General features: G+C 42.0%; 1 protein-coding gene across 1 annotated transcript; it reads right to left on the reverse strand.

Annotated features, from left to right (window-relative positions):
• Positions 1–932: 932 nt before the first annotated feature.
• LOC124001869 (ubiquitin-conjugating enzyme E2 H-like) lies at positions 933–23,755 on the reverse strand. Its single transcript, XM_046309002.1, has 7 exons — positions 23,233–23,755; positions 6,479–6,555; positions 6,150–6,224; positions 5,979–6,018; positions 5,774–5,826; positions 4,861–4,989; positions 933–4,611 (listed from the first exon to the last, which is right to left on the reverse strand). Exons 1-7 carry the CDS (start codon positions 23,283–23,285, stop codon positions 4,490–4,492), a joined length of 549 nt encoding a protein of 182 aa, XP_046164958.1. The 5' UTR covers positions 23,286–23,755; the 3' UTR covers positions 933–4,489.
• Positions 23,756–23,796: the final 41 nt, after the last annotated feature.

Genomic DNA, 23,796 nt, shown 5'->3' on the forward strand with positions numbered 1-23,796 from the left:
TTCTACCTGCTCTAGTTAATCTTTTGCTTGTAGGCCTATGATGTAATATATATTTATGGAAATATTGCTGTAATTTCCTGATGAAAATGCAAATAAAATGTTTGTATAATTTAGAATTTGTGTAGATCAATGTCAATGGGACTTACCTGTATAAATAATCCTTTTGATCAATAAAAATGTTTAAATTTGAGTCATCGTTGACAACATTTTTACGCCTCAGCTAGGCTACATCTCCTGTCCATCCACTCTGAACTGGGGGGGGTTATTGTATTATTATTATTTAGATCAGTACAGATGAGAGGAGACAAGGAAAGGAAACCACTGTGTACTATGTAGACTCTAATATCTAAGAATATGTCTGACCAAAGAGAGTAAAGGACATTGAACCATAGAAGGTAGAAAAGCTTCAAGTATTTACATGTCGTTTATGCCCTCTGCTGGCCAGACCTGGTATAACACTATTAGTCAATTGCCCACAAGTTCCAACCAAAATGTTACTTCTCCGAAAGACGCACACGCATACATACAGGTTTTGGAGAGGTGCGAGAGGGTGCCACATTGGGGACCGGGGAACTGTTGTTGTGGGGGGCTAAGTGCCTTGCTCAAGGGCACAACGCCTTACAATGGCATCTAGGATTTGATCCCAGCAACGCAACGGTTGCCAGCTCACTTCCTCCAGGACTTTTCCCCCGGAGAACTGGCAAACCTCCGGTTGCTGGCTTGCCTCTCTAACCGCTAGGCTACCTGTCGCCCCTCTGATTCTGGTGCTGCTCAGTCTTTAAGAAATATGATGAAAAATCCATCAAGCCCATTGTTATACCAATCAAAATGCATTAAAACTCACAAGGTGGAGTGAGCATTTGTACACTCCATGGAAAGTGGAGATAATCAGACCACAAACCAGTAGTAAAACAGAGACGATTTTAAAGGAGTTTGTTTTCATATTTTTGTTTATTTATTTATTAAAGTTACAAGGGAAGCACATTTATTCATGAACTTATTTGCCTTTAAAAGTGTGGGAATATCTGGTCTTCTACATCCTTAAAGAATTAAAACAAATAACGCTTCAAATACAGTATATATCTCATTATTGAAAGGGAGTGAATACACATACTGTAATGACTAATGTGTCCTGACGCTAAACAGCTAAAGGAAAAAGGGTCCTGTCCAATCACTGATTGTTGCTTCCAACAAGTTTGCAACTCATCAAACAGTGAGAGCAGATATTATGTATTTTCTTCAGATGTTCGTTGTTCTGCTTTTGTGCCAAGTTGAATGTGTAGAATACATGTTTTTCCTCAAATTATGCTCAATTTGCTAATAGCCAACATAGTTACACACTATGGCTGTTCTCTTGTGGTAACCATTACAATACACCACAGTGTCTGGTGCCCATGTTATTGAGACACAGTTGGCATAATGCTAAAACTACACTCATAATGTATTAGGATGCTAATGCCAACTCGAACCATCTCAATGCTGAGGCTTTCCCATGTCAGTACAGACAGTGCATGTTTTTCAATGCAATAATTTCTCAAAGAAATGCAATTTTCCTGTCTCATCGACTCTCCTGTTCTTAGTTTAATGGAGGCAAAAGACAAATTACAGACAAATATCAACAATAGCTTCACCATCATGCGGGACTGCGGTGTGGGGCCTGTTCTGACATCTGTAACGTCACCCTGTACCCTAATACTTCAAATTATGTTAACTATATTATTATACATTTGACAGTTGTTGCATTTTGTGAAAATGAAAACAAAGGGATTAAATCAATTGTGATTCAATTCTTGTGTACGACTAGGATGTCCCCAATGAAAGCTATGATGAGTTTTCTTAAAGAAATACAGATCTCGTGTTATGTGACCTGGGACAAGAGGCCAGTACACCCCCCCTGTAACAGGCTTTAAGGCAGTGTTACGGCAGTGTTTTGAACCATTATGACATCTGCTTTGAGCACAGGGTCCACATTATTACGGCAGTAATATACACCAGGCTCCTAAAGTTTAGGACCCCAACCCTTTTCAGTTACTGTACATGTCACTAGTAGCATATTGAATTGATGCACAATGTTTAGAAAATCATAGGTAGATCTGTCATGTACAGAATGGACAATATCCTCTATTGTGTGGAACAGACACCCATTCACATTGCATTTCTATCTGAAAGTCTCATGTAGAATATGCCCTATAGAATATCATAGGATTAAGCACACCAATCTGGGGATATGATTGGGCCCATGTACTGTACTGTGGCATGAATGGGACACCCTGTGTAGGTTGATGAGCCTTGACCAACCTCTCCATGAACACAATAGTAGGAGAGGAGAATCCTGGAGCACTCCCAATGTGGTGCTGCTGAGTTAGAGATCAACGTTTGAAAAACCCAAAACACTGCTTGCCAGTCTGGGTATGTAGCTGTACTCATCTAGCCTGGGTGCCAGACAGTGTGTTTCTGCTTAAGCCCAACATGACGTCACAACAGTGAACAAAGGAGTTGGCCACAGCAGAAACAGCCAGACACCCAGGCTAGATAAGTTCACTTGCACACTGACAGTGCAGACAGAAGAGACCATTTGCATAAGAGAAAGGATACAGAGATGCAACATGCCTTTGGAGGATCCGATTCAAATCAGGAGAAGAAAAAAACAAATCTAATTCAAACTAAATGCTTCACCTTTACATGACAATTCGCTTTGAAACTAGCTTGCTATAGAAGGAATAAAACCATAGATTATAATAGGATTCACCATCTGGCACATTAACTAGCACTACGCAAGTCAAATACCTATTATAGTTGAACACAAGCAATAGGCAAAAGTCCCCTACACCCCACAAGTCCCCAGGTACCCCTCAACACCTCCCAGCCCAGTCCCACACAACAACCTAATCCAACCCCTAGATCAGGGCAGTCCAGTTTTATCTACAGAGGGCCAGTGATGTGGCTCCTGTACCAACCAACACACCTGATTCAACTAATCATAGTCTTCCATAAAGACTGAGAGAAGTCCAAACAGGTGTGTTAGTGCTTGGATGGAATGAAGCCTGGTCATGCACTGGCCCTCAGTGTGGATACGACTGGACACTGCTGACATCTAGACCCATCCATCACACATGAGGTGTCGTTTCTATATTTCTACAGCAAATAAGCTCAACAAAGCACTACACAACTTAACTTCTGGATCATGCCACAAGGTACAAAAGGATGCTTAGAGAATGAAACACTTTCCTAAAACGGAGAGGAGGGCTAAAGGAGTGTCTGGTGGACAACAGTAGGAGTTTGTTTAGTGACAAACAGCTCCTGGGTTGATAGTAGTTCATCTCTGTGGTTCTCTCATCCAGAGCAACAACAGTGTGTCATGCTGTGTGTCTTAGGGTTGTCACGGAGATGAGAAACTACTATGGCTCTAGAAGTCTGTTTCATTTCCACCTGGGTCAGTTGGGTCTAACAATATGAGGTTCTCACACACACACACACACACACACACACACACACACACACACACACACACACACACACACACACACACACACACACACACACACACACACACACACACACACACACACACACACACACACACACACACACTCTCAGGTGTTAAGTGGTGTGGTAGGTTGTCTTTGGTTGGTGAGCTGGTGCTCCTGTCTATGGGGTGAAAGGCGTGTTTACGGAACAGTTTCTATGACAACCAGGGTGTGGTGGGTTGATAGGCTTGCATACTGGCCTCTGGGGCAAGGCCTGAAAGATGGGTCAAAAACAGCCATATTAGATAGGTGGATCTGGATGAAACCCACCAACTGATCCTCAGGAAGGAATGATCCTGTTCCTGATGGTAGCTTCCAACCCCATCCAAAGGAAGGCAGAAAATGACTTTCGAAATGGTGTAATTCCTCATTGTGGTAATAACTCCAGAGAGAGGGGGCCATGCACTAGAGACAGAGAGCTTCTGGTAGAGCATGGGGAGGGGAAAAAAAGCTGTAACTGTTGAAACAGTGTTTCACTCACCAAATACAGAACCATTCTGAGAATTAAAAATCTAAACTGTGGTGGGGAGGGGGTACTGGGTAAACATTCCAACCCTGTCTCCGTCATGACAATGACAGTCTTGACAGTCTTGTCTTCCCATGATGCTCTGCTCTCACCCTATCGTCGGTTCCATCATGGTTGGGTTAATCAGAATATCATCCAGACCGCAGGAGGGCATCTAGGATCATGGGAATGCTGCACTCCTTTCTGGGTAGGAGGGGGTAATAATGTGGGTGGGGTGGTGTTGGTAGAAGGCTATGGGTAAGTAATAAAGAATACCTAGACGAGGGGGAGACTGACATTTCACACCGCCACTTCTCATACATATAATCCATAAAAATCCTTGTTTGTTTAGTAATAAAACAATTGCCTTGTTTAAATATGAATATAATAGTTTGCTTCTGCTCTTTAGGAAATGATAGTCCGTGTGGGTGAGGGGAGGGCGGTTGCCAGCCCTTCACTACAACTCCATGTCCTGAGCCTCATCCTCAGAGAAGTCAGACATGGAACTCTCAGACGAGGAGTCACCTCCCTCCTCCTGCTCCTTTAGAGCCTCCTCTGTCGCATACTTTTGAAGATACTCTGGAACAGAGAGAAGGAAAAGAGTCAGACAGTCTCTGTGTGTGCGTGTATGTATATACAGTATGTATGTGTGTGTGTGTGTGTATGTATATGTGTGTATGTGTATATACAGTATGTATATGTGTATTTATATACAGTATGTATGTGTGTGTGTGTGTGTGTGTGTGTGTGTGTGTGTGTGTGTGTGTGTGTGTGTGTGTGTGTGTGTGTGTGTGTGTGTGTGTGTGTGTGTGTGTGTGTGTGCCTCACCTTTGATCTTGTGTTTGTAGTCCTCGGGCCGATGCAGGTACATGGCGGCAGCGTCTCCGTTGAGAGGGTCGATGGGGTTGGGGTAGGCCAACAGCTGGGGCAGGAATGACTCAAAGATGTTGGTCAGGTCTGCAAGGGGAGGAGGGACGACCAGTGTTTTACATAATGGGGGTTAAAGAGGTGCTAATGTGCAACCTTTGACTCAAGGTAAACACTCAATGAGCTGTACTAATTGCGCAACTAATACAACCGTACAAGTTGAACTGCAAAACAACCCCGCCACATCACAAGTATTTAATTTGGAGGTTAGTTGGCCTCACAATTTTGCATTTCATATTGAGTCCTGTCATGACAAATGACTACTAGGTCTCTGTTCAGCTCTCACCATCAATACAACAGCCTATCTGCTACAAGCAGTGAATGGGCCAACAACTCAAACCAGAACGGGTGATCATTTTCAGTCATGTTAAAACCGATTGACCCTGCTAAAAAATACATTATTATGCCACGTCTGGTATGTCCCACTGACACAGTGTTCCTAATCGTTGAAACAAGAGTTCAAATCACAGTAACAAGGTCAATTCCTTGTACGGTTAAATTGCTAGTTCAGTTTTCAATGATAGGAACTTCTTTATGGCAATCATGCTCAGCTATTCACAAGGCGAGCCATATAAAAGCCTAAAAAAACACTAAGTTGAGACATTGTAGACCTGTTTTCCTATTCGATCTCTCTTATGTCAGCTTCTCACAGCTGCTCCCAGCAGCCACCAGCCCAGACATGATCATAGAGAAAGGGTACAGTATGTACCCATGTCATGGAACAAACCATTCAGTGAGTTTCAAACATTTCCAAACTGAAGTGGTAGCGTGTCCATTGTGTCCATTTTGAAATCAATTCTGAACTGTTACTCACCATACAGGGCTGTCCACGTCTGGTTGATGACATCTAGACACACCGTCCCTGACCTGAAGGAGAGGGGAGATGAGAGAGCAGAAAATAAACACAATAGTGATATAACAAACAGGATGTATAACTGATAAGATTGTCCAGGCCTATACGTCAACATACCGTACATTAGTTACAAACTACTAAAACGATATCATCAAAATGAACTTACGCTTCATCAATGTTGGGATGAAAGATTTTATTAATGAATCCTGTGAGGAGAACAACAAAGTTAGTTTTCATAGAAGACCTGTGTTATTGTAATTTCCACAGTGCTTTAACCAGTTATGTTATTAGTTTCTATTACATAGAGATTGTTGACAGATGCATTTTGATACTGTACCTATAGATGGAGACTTGAAGGGGTATTTGTCTGGTAAGTCTACTCGCACCTTCCATACACCTCCTTCATAAGGTGCTAAAAAACAACAACATTTGATTAGAAACACACACACACACACACACACACACACACACACACACACACACACACACACACACACACACACACACACACACACACACACACACACACACACACACACACACACACACACACACACACGGAGGAAGATTGCCTCCATATAGCCTACCATACAGATCTTTGCATAGACACAATGAGCCCAGTGAGAAGCCAGCGGAAGTCATTAGGCTGTTTATGAAAACACTTACTTCCTTGTGGGCCGTAGAACTTGACCACAAACTCATTGAGTCCGCTGAGGATGGTTACCTCATGCTTGCTCTCGATGCTGAGCACTTGTTAAGGAAAATACACAACTGAACGTGACTAACGAGAAGGCTACAGTACAAACAACACACATTTTAAATGAAAGTAAAACAAGGTCATTCAAATGAGCCACAATCAGAATCCAACTAGTTGGGTGAACTGGGCTCCGTCCCAAACGGTACTGATCAAAAGTAGTGCAATAAATAGAGTGCCATTTGGGACTCAGCCCTGGTCTGAGGTCAGTAGAACCAGTGTGTGTGAGAGATACTCTGGGCTAAGGTCAAACATAGGATCGATAACGCCAGCCGTGGTGTCTGATCAATAATGCAGTGATCAGACTCAGCCAACACACAAACACTTACCTTAACCAAAACTAACCACACAAATAACTAATACGTTACCTCACTCTCTTATAACAAACAATGTCATATTATAACCAGAAATAGCCTAACTTCACACAATAACCAGAATGACCCAACACCCTCAGGCTCTACCCAGAACTAACCAAATGTGGGTATCAGCTTCTCTTCTTGGGAGAATAGGAACCGAAACAATAGGAAAGCACCAGTGTCCCATCAACTAGTCTAGGCCTCTGGGAGACAATGCTCTGGCCTGATGAGGACCCCCGCTGTGGAGCTACATGCTGGGCATCAGTCACCAGGGTCTATGGATGGAAACACCTTCCACATTCTGACACCTGTGCCCTGTATTGTTTTGGCCAATGAATTGAGACAGTTCAGTTGGCCAATGTTCAAGTTCACCTGGGTGAACGAGATGAGGCTGTGGGAGGGAAAAGAATGGGAGAGAAGAAAATAAAGAGTGAGACTCTCCAAACTTACTAAACGTTTCGTAAAAATACAGACGGCTACACTTATTACTCAATTGTAAACTTGCTTACTTGCTACTTCTCAACCCCTACTTCCGGGGGCAGCGCACAACATTCACCTGACAGTTGCCCCCCTTGAATCAGGGCAAAAACACAATTGTCTCATTGATCAAAACCTCCTGTAGTATAAATAGTAATAGCAGAGCTGAAATGTAGACATTCTTCTAATATTTGAGACTTGTTTTATTGAGTTTTTACCTGAAATTGCAGCAACAGCGTGTTACATTCTGAAATTGTCACAGTAGCTGCCAGATGCACTGGCCCTCAGTGTGGATACGACTGGACACTGCTGACATCTAGACCCATCCATATTTCTACAGCAAATAAGCTCAACAAAGCACTACACAACTTAACTTCTGGATCATGCCACAGGCTACAAAAGGATGCTTAGAGAATGAAACACTTTCCTAAAACGGAGAGGAGGAGGGCTAAAGGAGTGTCTGGTGGACAACAGTAGGAGTTTGTTTAGTGACAGACAGCTCCTGGGTTGATAGTAGTTCATCTCTGTGGTTCTCTTATCCAGAGCAACAACAGTGTGTCATGCTGTGTGTGTTAGGATTGTCACGGAGATGAGAAACTACTATGGCTCTAGAAGTCTGTTTCATTTCCACCTGGGTCAGTTGGGTCTAACAACACGAGGTTCTCTCTCACACACACACACACACACACACAAATTGTCACAGTAGTTGCCAGATGCACTGAGCCATGTAAAACTATGGAAACCATCCCACTACCAAAAACATGTAAAACAGGATATGTTTTATAACATTGTTTGGTCATTTCAGATGTGTCACCACAGGTCCTAGAGTGTATGAATTGTTTTCCTGGGGGCTAACCTAATCAACTCCCACCCTAGTTGTAGCGAATGTCATGGTAATAAATCAGCTGTAAAAATACAAATAAAACGGTTTTATATGGGCTTTGATGGGACAAGATTATTCTTCTAAATCAGGCCATATGATTATTCATTTATTTTTACACCTAGAAAAACCCCTACCCTAGGGAGGATGAAAACATTAAAACCCTTTACCCAAAAACAGACCAATGTGATTGGACAACAAAAAAAAAAGAACAGGGCCGAGTTCGCTGCATTGCAAAGGCATTGCGTAGGACTTTGCATCTGCAATTAAAAAGATACTCATGTAATCACTATTGTGTTAATTTATTCATTCCAGTCAATCATTTTTTATATAAAGCTGTAGGTAGCCTAGCCACCAGTGTGAATATACATCAAATTTGATCAAATTCTCAGAACACAAATAAATGTGCCTATTTTAGTCTATAAATTCATAGCTTAGGCTACAAAAACATGACATTACGTTTCCCCAGGCCCAGATGGGATCAGAGCGCATAGGCTTCTCTAGGCTACCTGCGGCTGTGGATGTTATCAGTAGGCTACAGTTGATCAGACTGAAGCACAGACTAAATGTGTACATTGACAAATCTAGCTAGCTAACCACGGAAAATTGACCTTGCATAACATTAGTTTTAGGTCATTTTAGCCTGTTTAACAAGCTGGCTAGCTAGATTATTACTCACATGTAGCTAGCTGATAGTTAAAGTAAAACATTTGCTTTGTGTATATCTTGTTTCTTCTCCATTGTTGCCATTGTCCTGGCTAAAAGAAGGTTCAGTGATTGGGAGTTGCAGTGTGAGGTAATAGTGGGGGAAGTGTGATTGCTTCTCAAATTAATTCTAGTCTACATAGAGAAACTATATCCTCTTAATTCCTGCTTACAAGCAAAAACTCCAAAAGGAAGTACCAGTGGCACGTTTAATATGGAAGTGGTCCGATGCGGATGCTAAAGTACAGGACTGTTGTTTCACTAGCACAGATTACAATGTTCCTTGGATTCATCCGAAAACATTGAGGAGTTTACCACATCAGTCACCTGCTTCATCAATAAGTGCATCGACGACGTCGTCCCCACAGTGACCGTACGTAATTATCCCAACCAGAAGCCATGGATTACAGGCAACATCTACACTGAGATAAAGGCTAGAGCTGCTGCTTTCATGGACCGGGTTGCAAAATAAATGGCAGGAGATTTTCGATGTACCAATTCCATACACTTGACTCAGAGTTTTTCAATTTAAATGATTACATACAATTCTTGCCACCAACAGAATGCTATATATATGGGCCATACAACAATCTCAGCTCTGTAGATTTTGTTGTGGAGAGAGAGAATCAATAATAACTCATCCCCATACTGTTCTTTTTTTTGCTGTTTTGCACCCCAGTATCTCTACTTGCACATCATCATCTGCACATCCATCACTCTAGTGTTAATGCTAAATTGTAATTATTTCGGCACATTTGCACACACTGTATATAGATTATTCTATTGTGTTATTGACTGTACGTTTGTTTATCCCATGTGTAACTCTGTGTTGTTTTTGTCAACTGCTTTGCTTTATCTTGGCCAGGTCACAGTTGTAAATAAGAACTTGTTCTCAACTGGCCTACCTGGTTAAATAAAGGTGGAAAAAAAGATAAATAATACTGAGCTCTAGGCTAAAGCTGCCGCTTTCAAGGACCGGGACACTAATCCGGACGTTTATAAGCAATCCCACTACAACCTCTGACGAGCCATCAAACAGGCAAAGCACCAGTACAGGACTAAGACCGAATCCTACTACACCGTCTCTGACCAGGGTTCGTACAAACAGTGGCAAGTCAAATTCAAGGACTTTCAAGTACTTTTTCAAACTATCAATTTGTAATAGTTCATATTATGCAATTGTTTCTAGTCGCCACCAGATGCCAGTATATTGTCACAACCTTATGAAAAAAACAAGTTAGTATTCAACACTACCTGACAAGTTCTACTCAATAATAAATGGTTTTACTACATGCATGAGTGTTAAGTCAGTACTGATGATGTTGTAGTTTGAGTAGTGATGAGCAGAGATTTTGTACACGCCTACTGGTGAACACATTTCATATTAGCATTACTACACAATACAAGCTTAATGACTGTTTTTATTGGGAATCTACTATTTAATAGCTACAAAAAAAAGTGTCTTGCTTCCGACTGGCAGCTTTAGGGAGAAGGGTAGGTGGGCTGTGTGAGGAAAATGGCATGTGAACAGCCACCAGAACAGCAGGAGCATGGCTGCTGCTTGATAAAGCGGAATATCGTTTGCGCTCCTTGAGGCGATTGGCAAAAAAAAAAACTCTGGAGGTTGCTGCAGAGAAAAAAGTCGCTAGCGCAGGATGCAGCGCTGTGTCCTTCCCCTTTCATGTGGTTGCTTTTTCTGCACCTTATGCGGAGTGGGATGGTTGGGTTCAGTGATGTAGTGGTAAAAAGGTGGGTAAACTATACTGAACAAAAATATAGAATGCAATCATGTTTCATGAACTGAAATAAAATATATATATATATTTTAAATTAAATATGTACAAAAGGCAGGATTGAATCTACATTTTAGCTATTGATGTGAGGTTTGGCAGCACCTAATCAGTCAGTTCGATACCTGCCTGGCTGAGTGGCAGTGTGGGTGGAATGAGCGAGCTTGCTCGGAAACCACAGTGCGAAACACGTGAGGAAACAAAACTCAGTTGTCTGCCTAGAAATTACATTTGCAAGACCAATACGTTTTCATAAACATATTTGATCATTATCTGTTCTCCTCTCATTTTAAGTCAAGTATTTTTCTTGTACCAACTTGATTTGAGTGCCAAATTCAAGTACTTTAAGCACCTTGTGCGAACCCCGTCTGATGTGGCAGGGTTTGCAAACTCACGGATTACAAAATGGAAACCCAGCCGCAAGCTGCCCAGTGACGCAAGCCTAGCAGACGAGCTAAATGCATCGAAGCGAGCATAGAATGCAAGCAACACTGATCCATGCATGAGCGCACCAACTTTTCCAGACGTAGTCGATGCGACTAAGACCATTAAACAGGTTAACTTTCACAAGGCAGCGGGGCATTACCAGGACGGGTACTCAGAGAAAGCGCTGACAATCTGGCAAGTGTCTTCACTGACATTTGCCCTAACCCAGTCTAACATGTTTCAAGCAGACCACTACAGTCCATGAGCCCAAGAACGCCAAGGTAACCTGTCTAAATGACACGGGGGGGGCATCAGGAGTGCGTGCTTAGTCCCCTATACTCCCTGTTCACCCACAACTCCGTGGCCACACACAACTCCAACACGATCATTAAGTTTGCTGATGACACGACAGTGATAGGCCTGATCACCAATGAAGATGAGACAGTCTATAGGGAGGAGGTCAGTGACCTGGCAGTGTGGTGCCAGGACAAAAACCTTTCCTTCCATGTCAGCAAGACAAAGGAGCTGATCGTGGACTACAGGAAAAGGAGGGCCGAGCACGACCCCATCCACATCGACAGGGCTGTAGTGGAGCGGGTCGAGAGCTTCAGATCCTTGGTGTCCACATCACTAAGAAATTAACATGGTCCTCACACACCAACACAGTTGTGAAGAAGACAAGACCATGTCTGTTCACCCTCAAGATGCTGAAAAAATTTGGCACGGGCCCTCAGAGTTTTATAGCTGTAACATTTACATTTACATTTAAGTCATTTAGCAGACGCTCTTATCCAGAGCGACTTACAAATTGGTGCATTCACCTTATGACATCCAGTGGGACCGTCTTGACTGGCTGCATCAAATCTAACTTTGTGTGTGCTGAATACAACAGGTGTAGTAGACCTTACAGTGAAATGCTTACTTATGAGCCCTTAACCAACAATGCAGTTTAAAACAAGAATACAGATAACAATAAGAAATAAAAGTAAGTAATTAAAGAGCAGTAGTAAAATAACAATAGCGAGACTATATACAGGGGGGTACCGGTACAGTCAATGTGCAGGGGGCACCGGTTAGTTGAGGTAATGTGTACATGTAGGTAGAGTTATTAAAGTGACTATGCATAGATAACAACAGAGAGTAGCAGCTGTGTAAAAGGGGGGCAATGCAAATAGTCTGGGTAGCGATTTGATTAGGTGTTCAGGAGTCTTATGGCGTGGGGGTAGAAGCTATTTAGAAGCCTCATGGACCTAGACTTGTCGCTCCGGTACCACTTGCTGTGCGGGAGCAGAGAGAACAGTCTATGACTGGGGTGGCTGGAGTCTGACCATTTTTAGGGTCTTTCTCTGACACCGTCTGGTATAGAGGTCCTGGATGGCAGGAAGCTTCACCGCTTGGTATGACAATGCATCAGGCCGAGCTCCCTGCCATCCAGGACCTCTATAGCAGGCTGTGTCAGAGGAAGGCCATACATTTTTTTTTTTAACTCCAGCCACCCAAGTCATAGACGGTTCTCTCTGCTAACACACAGAAAGAGGTACCAAAGTCTGGAACCAACAGGACCCTGAACAGCTTCTACCCCCAAGTCATAAGACTAAATATTCAACCAAATAGCTACCCGGACTATCTGCATCAACCACCTTTTGCATGAACTCTTTTGACTCATCACCAGGGTTGGGTAGGTAACTTTCTAAATGTTATCCGTTAAAGTTATTAGTTACCTGTCCAAAATTGTAATCAGTAATGTAACTTTTGGATTAACCAAACTTTAACGTAATCGGATTACATTCAGTTAGACTTTTAGATTAGAAGAAGAACAAAATGTAAGTTACCAATTGAACAACATCTATTGCAGGATAAATCAATGTTCCATATATGGCCAGTTATGTAAAATGTATGTAAAATGTCACTTTATGGGTTGGTAATGTAGGCTTCTTGTAACCCATCGCTTTCTACTACATACAATAATACGATTAATTTATATCTTTACATTAATAAAGATACAACTACAGCTTTCCCCATCAAATCACATTTTATTGGTCACATACACATGTTTAGCAGATGTTATTGCAGGTGTAGCGAATTGCTTGTGTTTCTAGCTCCAACAGTGCAGTAATATCTAACAATTTACAACAATACACACAAACCTAAAAGTAAAAGAATGGAATTATGTAAAATATAAATATTAGGATGAGAAATGTCAGAGTGGCATAGACTTAAAGACGACTGAATTTTAGTCTATCAAAAGTGTACAAGTTTGAGCATGTGTCCATTAGGCCTATGAATTATTTAAAAAATGTATCAGCATGAATTAGATTGAGCAATAAAAAAATATTTTTTTCTCTTGTGCATTGTTAGGAAGGGCCCGTAATTAAGCATTTCACTGTTAGTCAACTCCTGCTGTTTACGAAGCATGTGACAAATACTATTTGGTTTGGATAGTTCTAGCTGTGTGATAAACTGATAGTGAAAGTTTTGAAGCCAAGAATACTTGCTAGCTATATAATTGCTTATGCAATTACTATCTTAGTCTCCATCATAGGGTCATGGCAGGATAGTGAAAAGTACCTCTTCAAGCGCATAGAGTTCAGAGACTGGTGATTAGTCATAGTGTCAATCAATCTGATCTCTGATGTAATGACAGCATCTTAACAGTTAACCCACTGTTCCTAGGCCTTCATTGAAAATAAGAATTTGTTCTTAACTGACTTGCCTAGTAAAATAAAGGTCAAATTAAATTAAGTCTAGAGGGTGTATTGCATGTGTTAGCTTCATGCAGGAGAATGGCAGCCATTATTTTATTTTGTGTAGAGTGGAGACTGAATCATTTCTGTTTGACATTTCATGCCTAACTTCTTTAAAATTAAAACAGTTTGTTGCTGGTTATTATTACAGTATGACAACTATTATAAGTTGGAAATATTACATTAAGTTTCAAACCATACAGTATGTAGAGCACCAGTAGGGTAAGCCCAACAAAATATAGGTTTAGGCATTTCTAACATATAGAAATGTTTGTAAGGAAAGTGGAGAGCAAATGAAATAATAATATCTCATGTGAAGTTTACTTTACTTACAAATTGTTTAAAAAGACATACAAATATTTGATCAAAATGTATGAAATGTCTGGGCTTAATGATTACCAAGTGTACCCTTTAAAGGCCCCTGGCTGTTCCAAATAAGTCCACCTCTTAAATAATACATTTTAATTCATTTCCAAACTGACATTTCTTATGTAATATTTGATCATATTATCTCCCCTAAAGTTCAAATAAACTGATCATTGCTATTCATCACAGATGTAGCACTCATAACAGCGGGGTGTCCAATCGTATCCACAGAAAAATGTGGACTTTGGCTATTATTCTTGCCAACCAGTGCACACCTGACTCTATTAATCAACGAATCATCGACTTCAATCAAGACATGATTAGTTTAATCAGGTGTGTTAATGCTTGGTTAGAACACAACCCTGCACCCACACTGGGCCTCTGTGGATAAGAAGCATGCGCAGCCATGCCCTAACGCAAACAACTTTCAATTAATTCAATTAAAGCTGATTTACATTTGCCGTTCTGCTATTTTTGTTAATTAGTCCAACTTATCTTCCTAAAGCACTACCTGAAGACTGTTTCAAATCTCCCCCTCTACTGTGTGTGAAAGAGGTACAGGTGGGGGACCTAAACAATGGATGAACCTGAAAGTGCATGATTAGTCACCCAATTGTCATCTTCTTTTCCATTATTTGTTTCCATTTTTGGCCACCCCTTATAGGTTTTCTATCCCCGATGTCCCTCAACCCTGATCTTCTTCTTCTCTTTCTGCATCAACGACTGCCTGTCCACTCAAAACATCTTGGAGATTGTTTAATTAAACAATATCCACAGTAACAATCACACTGGCATTCAGTACAGTATGAACGGCCATGGCCCTAAGACTGATTGGACTGTAATCACAGTAAGTACCACTCTGCAAGGCCCCTCATAGCCTTGTAAAGTTGCCCATGTGTAAGTCCGGATTTGTCTATATCCTTTACTCAAACGTCACTAGAAATTTGCATTTAAAACCTGTTTTTCAACAACAAAAAATCTGGGGGCATGCTCCCGGACCCCGGTAGCAAAAACTGCCCCCCCCCCCCCAACGTTCAGCCGGTCTTGGTTTGCAGCTAGGCTTAAGTAACAACATCAAGAAAAACATTTTTTTATTGGGTTTAGGAACAACTGAACAGGAGCAGGATTGAAGAACACTGGCCTAGACTAAAGGATGGGAGCAGGGCAGTCAGCAGTGACTGTGACCTACAACAGACAGGACCTATAAATAAGGCTGGCTACAATGCATCTCTGTCTTGTCTTTCCCCTAGGGCCCAGGGCTGATGCGTGCACACAGACAATACCAAACACTGAAATAGTCCGTAGGTACAAAGGGCAGGGACTAGAGCCTGAAATGGAACCAGTCCCCAGAGGTCATCGTGACAAACAGTCATGCGTTCTACATTGAGCATGCTCTACATTTACCTGTTCCTCTGCTGCCTGGAATAAACAAAAGACATGCCCTCACACTGAGTGGCTGATATACACTACATGTGGACACCTGCTCGTCGAACATCTCATTCCAAATTCATGGGCATTAATGTGGAGTTGGTCCCACTTTTGCTGCTATAACACCCTCCACTCTTCTGGGAATGCTTTCCACTAGATGTTGGAACATTGCTGCGGGGACTTGCTTCCATTCAGCCACAAAAGCATTAGTGAGGTCAGGCACTGATGTCGGGAGATTAGGCCTGGCTCGCAGTCAGTGTTCCAATTCATCCCAAAGGTGTTCGATGGGGTTCTGTGCAGGCCAGTCAAGTTCTTCCACACCGATCTCAACAAAACATTTGTGTATGGACCTTGCTTTGTGCACAGGGCATTGTCATGCTGAAACAGGAAAAGGCCTTTCCCAAACTGTTGTCACAAAGTTGGATGCACCGAATCGTCTAGAATGTCATTGTATACTGTAGTGTTAAGATTTGCCTTCACTGGAACGAAGGGGCCTAGTCCGAACCATGAAAAACAGCCCCAGACTATTATTCCTCCTCCACCAAACATTACAGTTGGCACTATGAATCAAGCAGGTAGCATTCTTCTGGCGTCCGCCAAACCCAGATTTGTCCATCGGACTGCCAGATGGTGAAGCGTGAGTCATCACTTCAGAGAACGCGTTTCCACTGCTTCAGAGTCCAAAGGCAGTGAGCTTTACACCACTCCAGCCGACGTATTGTGCATAGTGACCGTAAGCTTGTGTGCGGCTGCTCGACCATGGAAACACATTTCATGAAGCTCCCGACAAACAATTATTGTGCTGACGTTGCTTCCAGAGGCAGTTTGGAACTGGGTAGTGAGTGTTGCAACCGAGGACAGTCCATTTCTACGCGTTACAGCACTCGGCGGTCCCATTCTGTGAGCTTGTGTGGCCTACCACTTTGCAACTGAGCCGTTGTTGCTCCTACATGTTTCCACTTCACAATAACAGCACTTACAGTTGACTGGGGCAGCTCTGTCAGGGCAGAGCAATTTGATGAACTGACTTGTTGGAAAGGTGGCATCCTATGACGGTGTCACGTTGAAAGTCACTGAGCTCTTCAGTAAGGCCATTCTACTGCCAATGCTTGTCTATGGAGATTGCATGGCTGTGTGCTCAATTTGATACACTTGTCAGCAACAGGTGTGGCTGAAATAGCCAAATCCACTAATTTGAAGGGGTGTCCACATAATTTTGTGTATATAGTATATCATGCACAGCCCACATTTCTCCACTGGTGCTGGGCTAAAAACACTGGATTTACTGTGTACAGGTTTTTCTACCAGGCTTTACAATGTTCTCTTATCAGATAAGAGAGCAGAGGCTTCACATACTAATATACAAGATCTAGTGCCAGAGACAACAGACTATGCGGATTTGGCAGTCACAAAGAAAGGACAGATTTACCACAATACCCAGCCCCCACCTAAACTTCAGGAACACCCACACGTGTATAAACCCACAAGTACACACGTGCATGTGCGCACACACACACAGACACAAAACATGCTAAGACAAAAAACAAACATCTCAAGATGACAGACAATCATGAAAATATCTCTCCCTCTCCAACACATTCATGTTCCTCACAGCGATGGCACTCAATAGGCCACTGCTCATTTGATGTTTAGCCTACTGTACTGTTCATTATTTATTTATGCAATTTATATTAATGTCTTGAGAGAACTGCCCAGGAAGGCAGCTAATTACTCATGATATCCATGCATTGATTTCAAACCAGACAGTATGTTAGGGGGGTGGGAGGAGGACGCAATAGCTTTACTAAAGAGGGGAAATGTCATTGTGCATGTTTTCCCAGGTGTATTTAGCAGGTAGTCTATCCTGACCTATAATATATGCCATTTAGCAGACGCTTTTATCCAAAGCGACTTACAGTCATGTGTGCATACATTCTACGTATGGGTGGTCCCGGGGATCGAACCCACTACCCTGGCGTTACAAGCGCCATGCTCTACCAACTGAGCTACACAGGACCACATATAGAGTGAGTAGACATCAGAAAACACACACACCGTCATGAGAGATTAGGTTACTAGATATTTTTAAACCCTACAGTGCTATTATCCAAAAGACACCAACCGTTTGCAACAACAAAATCTAATGTTTTCTCCAAAACCTTGACATGCACACTGAACCATCTCCAACGGATTGTTTTCATAATGGCAGGTGGGCCTCAGTTTATGGCCTGATAGGAAGTCAGTAGCTAGGCCTGTCTATTCCAAGCCCCCACCCGCTCCCTGTGGAAGCAGGGTTTAGTGTAGGTCAGTGCTGTCCGGGGTTCTTTGGACGCCCATACCCTAAACCTATACCTTAACCATTGTCCCTGTTCCCAAGAATGGAAAGGTAACTGAACTAAATAACTACCGCGCCGCCCCGTAACACTCACTTATGTCATCATGAAGTGCTTTGAGAGACTAGTCAAGGATCATATCACTTCCACCTTACCGGTCACCCACTCCAATTTGCTTACCGCCCCAATATGTCCACAGACGATGCAATCGCCATCACACTGCCCTATCCCATCTGGACAAGAGGAATACCTATGTAAGAATGCTGTTCATTGACTATAGCTCAGCATTCAACACCATAGTACCCTCCAGCTCATCATTAAGCTCGAGGACCTGGATCTAAACCTTGCCCTGTGGCCGCCCCCAGGTGGTGAAGGTAGGACACAACACCTCCACTTCGCTGATCCTCAACACTAGGGCCCCACAAGGATGCATGCTCAGCCCCCTCCTGTACTCCCTTTTGCCAAGGTGCTCCATCATGCTGGAAAAGGCATTAATCGTCACCAAAATGTTCCTGGATGGTTAGGAGAAGTTGCTCTCGAAGGATGTGTTGGTACCATTCTTTATTAGTGGCTGTGTTCTTGTGAGCCCACTCATGGCTTCATGGCTGCAAAATTGTGAGTGAGCCCACTCCCTTGGCTGAGAAGCAACCCCACACATGAATGGTCTCAGGATGCTTTACTGTTGGCATGACACAAGACTGATGGTAGCGCTAACCTTGTCTTCTCCGGACAAGCTTTTTTCCGGATGCCCCTAACTATCGGGAAAGGGATTCATCAGAGAAAATGACTTTACCCCAGTCCTCAGCAGACCAATCCCTGTGCCTTTTGCAGAATATCAGTCTGTCCCTGATGTTTTTCCTGGAGAGAAGTGGCTTCTTTGCTGCCCTTCTTGATACCAGGACTTCCTCCAAAAGTCTTCGCCTCATTGTGCGTGCAGATGCACTCACACCTGCCTGCTGGCATTCCTGAGCAAGCTCTGTTCTGGTGGTGTCCCGATCCCGCAACTGAATCAACTTTAGGAGACGGTCCTGGCGCTTGCTGGACTTTCTTGGGCGCCCTGAAGCCTTCTTCACAACAATTGAACCGCTCTCCTTGAAGATCCGATAAATGGTTGATTTAAGTGCAATCATACTGGCAGCAATATCCTTGCCTGTGAAGCCCTTTTTGTGCAAAGCAATGATGACGGCACATGTTTCCTTGCAGGTAACCATGATTGACAGAAGAAGAACAATGATTCCAAGCACCACCCTCGTTTTGAAGCTTCCAGTCTGTTATTCGAACTCAATCAGCATGACAGAGTGATCTCCAGCCTTGTCCTCGTCAACACTCTCACCTGTGTTAACGAGAGAATTACTGACATGCCAAATGGTCCTTTTGTGGCAGGGCTGAAATTTTGGGGGATTCAGTTCATTGTCGTGGCAAAGAGGGACTTTGCAATTAATTGCAATCCATCTGATCACTCGCCATAACATTCTGGAGTATATGCAAATTGCCATCATACAAACTGAGGCAGCAGACTTTGTGAAAATTAATATGTGTCATTCTCAAAACTGTACAGGTGCATCAAAGCTGGGACCGAGAGACTGAAAAACAGCTTCTATCTCAAGGCCAACAGACTGTTAAATAGCCATTACCAGCACAGAGAGGCTGCAGCCTACATACACAGACTTGAAATCTGTGTAAATGAATAAATGGAACACTAGTCATTTTAATAATGTTTATAATGTTTACAAATCTTGCATTACTCATCTCATATCTCACCACACGGTACCCCATGTATAAAGCCCCACTATTGTTATTTGCTGCTGCTCTTTAATTATTTGTTATTATCAAGTTTTCATAACAATCGGAAATCGGTATTTTTGGACACCGATTTGGGCGATTTTTCAAAAACATTTTTTTGCACCTTTATTTAAACGTTATTTAACGAGGCAAGTCAGTTAAGAACACATTCTTATTTTCAATGACGGCCTAGGAACGGTGGGTTAACTGCCTCGTTCAGGGGCAGAACGACAGATTTTTACCTTCTCAGCTCGGGGGATTCAATCTTGCAATCTTACAGTTAACTAGTCCAACGCTCTAACTACCTGTTACACGAATGCAGTAAGAAACCAAGGTAAGTTGCTAACTAGCATTAAACTTATCTTATAAAAAATTATCAATCAATCATAATCACTAGTTAACTACACATGGTTGATGATATTACTAGTTTATCTAGCGTGTCCAGCGTTGCATATAATCGATGCGGTGCATATCGTTGCTCCAATGTGTTCCTAACCATAAACATCAATGCCTTTTCTTAAAATCAATACACAGAAGTATATATTTTTAAACCTGCATATTTAGCTAAAAGAAATCCAGGTTAGCAGGCAATATTAACCAGGTGAAATTGTGTCACTTCTCTTGTGTTCATTGCACGCAGAGTCAGTGTATGTGCAACAGTTTGGGCCGCCTAATTTGCCAGAATTTTACGTAATTATGACATAACATTGAAGGTTGTGCAATGTTACAGGAATATTTAGACTTATGGATGCCACCCGTTAGATAAAATACGGAACGGTTCCATATTTCACTGAAAGAATAAACGTCTTGTTTCCGAGATGATAGTTTCCGGATTCGACCATATTAAGGACCTAAGGCTTATATTTCTGTGTGTTATCATGTTATAATGAAGTCTATGATTTGATAGAGCAGTCTGCCTACCATTGCTCAGTCACCAGCAGGCTTGTAAGCATTCGTTAAAACAGCACTTTCATGCGTTTGCCAGCAGTTGTTTATGACTTCAAGCCTATCAACTCCCGAGATTAGGCTGGTGTAACCGATGTGAAATTGCTAGCTAGTTAGCGGAGTGCGCGCTAATAGCGTTTCAAACGTCACTCGCTCTGAGACTTGGAGTGGTTATTCCCCTTGCTCTGCAAGGGCCGAGGCTTTTGTGGAGCAATGTGTAACGCTGCTTCGAGGGTGGCTGTTGTCGATGTGTTCATGGTTCGAGCCCAGGTAGGAGCGAGGAGAGGGACTGAAGCTATACTGTTACACTGGCAATACTAAAGTGCCTATAAGAACATCCAATAGTCAAAGGTTAATGAAATACAAAATGGTATAGAGGGAAATAGTCCTATAATTCCTATAATAAATACAACCTAAAACTTCTTACCTGGGAATATTGAAGACTCATGTTAAAAGAAAGCACCAGCTTTCATATGTTCTCATGTTCTGAGCAAGGAACTTAAACGTTAGCTTTCTTACATAGCACATATTGCACTTTTACTTTCTTCTCCAATACTTTGTTTTTGCATTATTTAAACCAAATTGAACATGTTTCATTATTTATTTGAGGATAAACTGATTTTATTGATGTATTATATTAAGTTAAAATAAGTGTTCATTCAATATTGTTGCAATTGTCATTATTACAAATAAATAAAATATATTTTTTAAATCGGCCGATTAATCGGTATCTGCTTTTTTTGGTCCTCCAATAATCGGTATCGGTGTTGAAAAATCATAATCGGTTGATAAAATCCAAGTATATACTGTATTCTATACCATCTACTGTATCTCAATCTATGACAATTGCTCTTCCATATATTTATATATTCTTAATTCCATTCCTTTACTAAGACTTGTGTGTATTAGGTATTTGTTGTGAAATTGTTAGACATTACTTGTTAGATATTTCTGCCCTGTCTGAACAAGAAGCACAAGCATTAACATCTGCTAAACACGTGTACGTGACAAATATAATTTTATTTGAACCATTTTAATTGTCAACGTCAATGGAAGGAGGAGAGCAAGGAGCCCCGATAGCACCACCCATTTGTTGTCACTCGAGCAGCCGTTTATCTAGTCCCGCCCCCTACCAGTTTCCGGATAGTAACAGGCTGACCAATCAGGGCGCTAGCTGTCGCTACAGGAGCACAAAAACAAAAACAATTCAACTCACGCTGTCTAAACCTAACCTTACAGGCAAATTTCACAAACTAAGCGCTAGATAAAAAATAAAATAAAAACTATGATGTCCATCTACATTCTGATCATTTGGTGAAAAGGGCTACAATTTGGTGCGGCAGGTAGCGTTAGCTTAGTGGTTAGAGCGTTGGGCCAGTAACCGAAAGGTTGCTAGATCGAATCCCCGAGCTGACAAGGTAATCTTTCGTTCTGCCCCGGAACATGGCCGTCATTGTAAATAAGATTTTGTTAAATACAATAAACGATAACTAGCGCCAATGAGAACTTTTGATAAAATTCGGAATTCAACTTGCTCCCATTATATCATAGTTAGCGTTGGGGAAATGCAAAACATAGTTACACCATGTACTACTTTAGGATGAAAATACATTTAACACAAACATTTCCCCATTATTATAGTACATAATTTCCACATGACTCAAGGTTGGAATATCAAAATGGTTAAAAACAAAAACACTGGCAAACTTGACAAGGCAGGGGACATGTAAACGATTTGTAAACAAGAGAGCGATGCAATATTACTAATGGTTAATCATGCAGCTAACGTTTTAACAGCAGGAGTGTCAACGTGAATGACTTCACAAGGTCGAGATATAATAGCAAGCGAAATAGCTTAGATAGGAAAGAAAGGCCAGTAAAAGGACGGACGACCGATTGCACGCAGAAAATGGTGCCTACAAGGCCATCGTCATTGTTTAGCTTTTCTAGTCATCGTCGTTCAAGAGATACAGCTAGCTAACTATGTGTTCCATAAAATAAATCAGGGTTTGTGGAAACAACCAAGGGTTGATGAAAGCATCACTAACATTAAGCACGCTAATTAGCTTGATAAATGATAACTACAGGTATTGGACGACATTTGGGAAGTTTTCTGATCTGAGCAAACAACTATATAGAATATATTATTGAGGGTGAAATATTTAGCCTAGATCTGACCCAGCTATGGCTAACTGAAACGAATCGTGTGATGCCTGATCAAAACTAAATGTTTCCTACTTTTGTTGTCATAAAACCCAACAACAGCCGTTATTGTTTGCTTACACAACATACTGTATTAGCTAGTTATTTGTGTCATCAGTAACCAATACATGTAATTACAAAAGTTGTAGATAGTTGTCACTGCAATTTATGATTAGCTAAAGACGAAAAAGATTGTTTTGCCTGTCTGTTGTTTTTGCTCAGAAAAGGATACAGTTTCACCACGTCGGTATCCATTCGCCTCTTGCCTGGACTTGGCGAAGACATTTTTGTAACGTTATTCCTTGGCTAGCTCGATACTTTACTTCGATGAGGCAAGCTATTCGAACTATATGTTCTGCCTTTTCAGTTTGTCCATCGAACGAAATATTTCAACATACCTCGCTTTCTCTCAACAACACTGTCTGAAGGGCTGCGTTCAGTAACTACGCTTTTACGTTCTGGAACGTTCAATTGAACGGAAACAGTACTGTACTGAACGACCAGTTGAAACGGGAAGGGGGGCGCTGTCAGCTTGTCCACTGCCCTTCAAATACGTCACTCATTGGTTCAAGCCACACCCACAGAACGAGAGCAAACGTACCTCAGTTTGTTCAAGAACGTACAATAACATTTTGTGGAACGTGTCGTTCAGTTCAAACCGTTCCGCAACGTAGCAAACGTTCAGCGAACTGAGCGCACATCAGGTCTACTCTCTCTCTCTACCTAATTCTGAACAAATGTCTGTCCCGTCCTGAACAAAACAACCCCTCCGACAGTGACATCAATCCCAATTTAG

This window comes from Oncorhynchus gorbuscha, linkage group LG02 (assembly GCF_021184085.1).
Source record: "Oncorhynchus gorbuscha isolate QuinsamMale2020 ecotype Even-year linkage group LG02, OgorEven_v1.0, whole genome shotgun sequence".
NCBI classification, from domain to species: domain Eukaryota; kingdom Metazoa; phylum Chordata; class Actinopteri; order Salmoniformes; family Salmonidae; genus Oncorhynchus; species Oncorhynchus gorbuscha.

What these genes read in the sequence shown, in the direction of transcription:
- LOC124001869 (XM_046309002.1), bottom strand. Translation starts at nt 23,285, where the DNA reads ATGTCTTCGCCAAGTCCAGGCAAGAGGCGAATGGATACCGACGTGGTG. An exon ending in GATACCGACGTGGTGAAACT is followed by an intron (nt 6,556 to 23,232) that starts GTATCCTTTTCT and finishes ACAAGTGCTCAG; the next exon opens with CATCGAGAGCAAGCATGAGG. An exon ending in GTTCTACGGCCCACAAGGAA is followed by an intron (nt 6,225 to 6,478) that starts GTAAGTGTTTTC and finishes GTTGTTTTTTAG; the next exon opens with CACCTTATGAAGGAGGTGTA.